The sequence below is a fragment of the Mucor mucedo genome (assembly GCF_025094135.1).
Source record: "Mucor mucedo strain NRRL 3635 chromosome Unknown EV154scaffold_339, whole genome shotgun sequence".
In the NCBI taxonomy this organism is placed as follows: Eukaryota; Fungi; Mucoromycota; class Mucoromycetes; order Mucorales; family Mucoraceae; genus Mucor; species Mucor mucedo.
Window position 1 is genome coordinate 10,410 of NW_026252623.1, and position 4,794 is coordinate 15,203.

The 4,794-nt window shown below is 35.2% G+C and overlaps 1 protein-coding gene across 1 annotated transcript; it reads left to right on the plus strand.

The window, feature by feature from the left end:
• Window positions 1–2,250: 2,250 nt before the first annotated feature.
• On the plus strand, window positions 2,251–3,805 carry EV154DRAFT_572640 (uncharacterized protein; the record flags this gene model as incomplete). Its single annotated transcript, XM_051606351.1, has 3 exons — window positions 2,251–2,637; window positions 2,717–2,956; window positions 3,572–3,805. The coding sequence occupies 3 exons, from the start codon at window positions 2,251–2,253 to the stop codon at window positions 3,803–3,805; spliced, it is 861 nt and encodes a 286-aa protein (XP_051449945.1).
• Between the last annotated feature and the right edge of the window lie 989 nt (window positions 3,806–4,794).

Here is a 4,794-nt window from a genome sequence, read left to right on the forward strand (position 1 = left end):
GCTTGGAATGAAGGTGATGCGCAAAGGAAAGCAGATAAATAGTTTTCCTGTCCTAGCTTCAACTAATTTGGCAAGATTAAAAAACGCATCAAAATGACTTTTCAGGTTTAGCTGCAATATCATAGTAAATGGAGCCCCTTTTTGGGGGTAGCAAGAAAAAATACTGTTTAATTCTTTTCTTGACTGGTCGTCTAGAATACTGACTGCAGGTACTCTCTTTCTTTGCTACGGCACGACTGATCTGATTACAACGTCCGTATATTTTATTTTGGATAGCTGATTTTATAGCTTTGTCATCTGATCCATTTTCCTTCATTACTTTTCCAAAATTGTTTGCTTGTTGCTTCTTTTGTAATATAATATTTATAAATTGACGCAGTTTATTTCCAAAATGGACTTTGAGATTGTTATGGTACGCCGTATGTATTTTGGTACACTTGTATAATACTATTTGCTAAGCATTAGTTAAGCTAGGCGGAATATAATTAGCGTCTTGAAAGTAAGCCTCTTTATACTTTGCTATCAATTGCCTATATTTTTTGGTTACAGGCTTTAATCTTGTGTTTCGAGTCTTCGAGAGAGTAAAACTTAAAAAAGACTTCTACAAAAAAAAAAAAATCTTTTTCAACAAATTCTCTTAAAGTAAAAGTTTCGTTTGCGGCCAACTCTTGTAAATAGATGTACTTTGTAAAGGCAAAGGTGCGTGTAACCAGCGAATGAGTAGTGTTAACCAAATTATACAATGGCTGTAAGTATACAGGTTTCCAAATGTTCTTCACGGCTGTGTTAACTGCAATAACGTGCTTGCTCATTCCTTTTGAATCTTCTGTGGTGACCTTGGTACTTGGTTTCGATGTTGTTGTGGGCACTTCAGATGTGGCTAGTTTTTTTTTTATGGTAACATCACTAGCAGCGGGAATTCGCTTACTTGCAACAGGACTTCGCTTAATTGCTGCAGAACTTAATTCGGCAATAATAAGTTTGGGTCTGTACTTAAAACCACTACGACTTCTTGATGTAAATATTGGAGGGGACTCATCAAAATTGTCACATGGAATCAGGAATACCAACGTTACTTAAAATATCAAGAAAAGGTTCGATTGCCTTGCCTTTCCCTTTAAACTTCTTTTTGAGAATCAATTTTCAGGGTGTTTTCCCGACCTTTAATGGAGGCTAATTAAATATTACATAACTTTTCTTTCAAAGTAAGACTTGGCAATGTAACATACTTGGTCTCTCCCGTCCCAAAATTGGTGGTTGAAAGTCATCGTCCGAGCAATCATTTTGAGATACAAGCGTATGCTGATATGCAACATCAAAGGTTTTAATTCAGAAACGAAATAAATGGTCCTTTTCTGTTTTAAAAAATAAATAAAACATATCCATATTATAGTATTATGATAATTTCTCTTTTTTGTTCATGTCTTGTGCTTAATACTCAACAAGTTCTTTTTTCGCGAGCCAGCAGCTTTTTAAGTGAGGGAAACGGATCCGTGCAGTATAACATGGTTGGATCTTATACTTTGATAGCTCATGAAAACATTAGCTTGTGGACCAGTAACTACAAAAAAAAAAAAAGTATTATAACCATTCGAGACCACTGAACTTTTAAAATAGGCAAACGAAACTTTCACGGACGAAGGCGATTTGAAAGACGCATGGCATCTGTTACAAAACTTAACAATTTCTTGTGTGATCAAATAAAGAAAAATTCTGCTATTAATACATTACTTCATATCACCGTATATACAACAGGTTTTTTTAACTAGGCGTTAGGTTGCCGGAAATCCAAAATTGCTGTAGCTCCAAAAAAGATTAAAAGCAATAATCGTTGTGTATCTGTGCATCTTATAAAATTATACGTTGATCAGGAACTCTGATCCTTATAACAATGGTTACGGGTTTATGAGTTGCTGTATTTATATGAAGATATGAGGCATAAAACGATGGATATACATTATGTTCGCTAAAAGGTTTTCATTGATTTGTATTTTAATTAAGGTATCGTCATCTCGTGGCAAACCTTAATTCGAACTGAGCAGAAGTCATAATTTGTACCTACAAAAGGACCGTTAATTTTATTCCATCTAAAACACGTACACACATTTATATACGGAATCAATACAAAACCATCTACTTTTCAGCAATATATTGCATCAATTACTGATCTTAACAGTACCCAAGTTCAGGAGATCAACTGTGATGAACATTCAAGAGCGATTTTTTTAGGCTCAATTAAAAAGTTCAAAAATGAGAGAATTCGAAGTGCCTTGTATAAACTGTGGAGATTATGGCGAAGGGACTTTAGCTGATGGTTATACTTCTTTGGACCAAGTCTCAAAAATTGCTCAGTTTTACTTAAATGGACAACGAAACCACGGAGAGAATTTACGTGATGCATTGGCTTTTTTGTTTTCTCACTACTTTTTGTTAAGAGGAGAATCGATTAGAAATGCCGAATTGACAGATTTCCAAACGATGAACTTGGATTCTGAAAGTGTTCGACCTGATATCAAGTGTCCTGCTTTAGTTATGATATTAAGACAAGGAGAAACAAACAAAAATTATCGTCTTGAACTGACAGGCTGTATCCGTAGCACCCAAGTAGAGATTTGCCCCTATTATGATTTTTGGCTTGTATATATTCTGGAGATTTCATGTTCAAAACGAACCTTTTCCTGATTTCACAACTTCTGAAAATTGGTATAGAATCAAGTTATTCAAATCAAGTGACTCTGATACAACTAAAGTATGGGCTTATGCCAGCCACCGTGATGCAGTAGCCAGAGGATTAGAGGGGGCCCAAATATTTACTAAGAAAAAGACACATATTAATCGTGGATCTGCAGCAAGAATGGCCGACTTAGCTGGAGTAAATGAAGACCAAATCAGGCGCCTAGGTAGATGGAACAATACAACCATGAACGGTGCTTATTTGACTGGATTACCAAGAGAAGTAATGAGGGTGATAACCGGATTTACTGTTCGACAAGGTTCGTTAAAAACATATCTTTCTTTTTTCTATAAAATTCACCATTTCAAAAATCAGGACAATTTTATTTACCAAGAGCTAGTGTTGATCCACCTGAATCTCTTTGCAAAAAAAAAAATGATCTTTCCTGATCTTGGACGTATGGCACGATAGATTGACAGCAAAGCAAGCAAACCCAAACAACGGCGATAAAATGGAAGTAACTGTTGCAGCAAAAGCTTTCTTTGAACTTATGTTTAAGAAAAACAATCATTCAAGATGCGGGTTTTTATGATTGAGAAGTTTCCTACTCACCCACTTTGGCAAAATAGTCTGTTTTCGCATGAATTGTTTACAGACTACAGTAAGTTCAGATTCATGTAATAATCAATAGGATATAATGTACTCATAAAAAAAAACGTTTTGTCTACAGGCGCATGCTCCATCGTCGCCCAAGAAGACAATGATCCTGTAAATGCTTTGTTGCGACGCTGCGTTGCCAATTTTAGAAGACAAAATCAAATGCATGCACCATGATCTTTCGACACGATTAGATACACAATCAGCATCTCAAGAAAAGATTATGGATTATATTACCAGACTTGTCACATGCCAAGCGAGTATAAGCCTAAAACATTAGTTTACCTGGAGGATCAGGGTAGAACAAATATCACTACAACAGCCATACCTCAACAAAGCGAACCCAATTCATTTTCCGGCATTAATGCGATGGATCATTCACAGACTTTTCATGACAATATCAACAGTAATGTTGTACCCTGTTATCGTATGAATCGAGGAATTGTTTCCGTCAATGATTTGTGGCATGAATAAACAGAGGGTCTATGTGGCGGTCATGCGACTAAGGATTGGGAGAGAAAATGGGGGTACCAGATGGAGAAAAGAAGAAAAAGAAAAAAAGTTTTTTAACAGACGTCGATTAATAATAAACGAAATTGAACGATATGCAAGCCAAAACAATATCACAACCAGTATAACAGAAAGAAGGAGATCGCAAAAAGGGTATTCATTGCACTGGCTGTCAAAAAAATATCAACAAGATATTCGAAACAGAGAGCAATGCTGACCCAAATCAAATGTTAGAATAGCTTCTTCTTTTTTTTTTAAGTCGCATATAATAAAATACGTGGTTCTTTATTTTTCTGTTCTCGTTAATGTCAATTTCCAAGACTTGTAAGCATCACTATTACCACCCACTGTTTAAAATAAAACGAAATACTCTAGGATATCCTATCATAACAAAGTGCTGGGTTTGGACTTTAGAACGAAATACATCTCTTGAAAATAGTTCATGTTTAAATGATGGGTAGATTTTGACTTTGTTCTTTTATCAAACAAAGGTATTTTTACAGGTCTTGATACCAATGTCATTTTAATGAATATTGTTGATGATCACTGGTATGTTGCTAGTACAATCGAATCATATATTTTAAAATCGACTATCAATGAAAAGGAACATGGTAAAAATATTATTGGCAATTGATTTGATTTTAAGGTCAAAAAAGAAGAAACGAAATGATACGCTTAATACTGATGAATGCTGAATTTTAGTGTTATATCTCAAATACAGGAGACATCATCAAACAAACAGTTAATGATAAGGAAAATCATGAAACAAACATGCACCACTTTTCACAGAAAAAGGATGTCAGAAAATGATCCACTGCACTTGGTGGGTTGGGTTGAGGATAAAGGGTGTAAGAAGACAGCCAATAATGATGGTATGTAACCATCCTCCTCCACAAAGCTGGCTCCTACTCGGAGACATAAAACTAAAAAAAACCAATTTCGAAATAGAATTG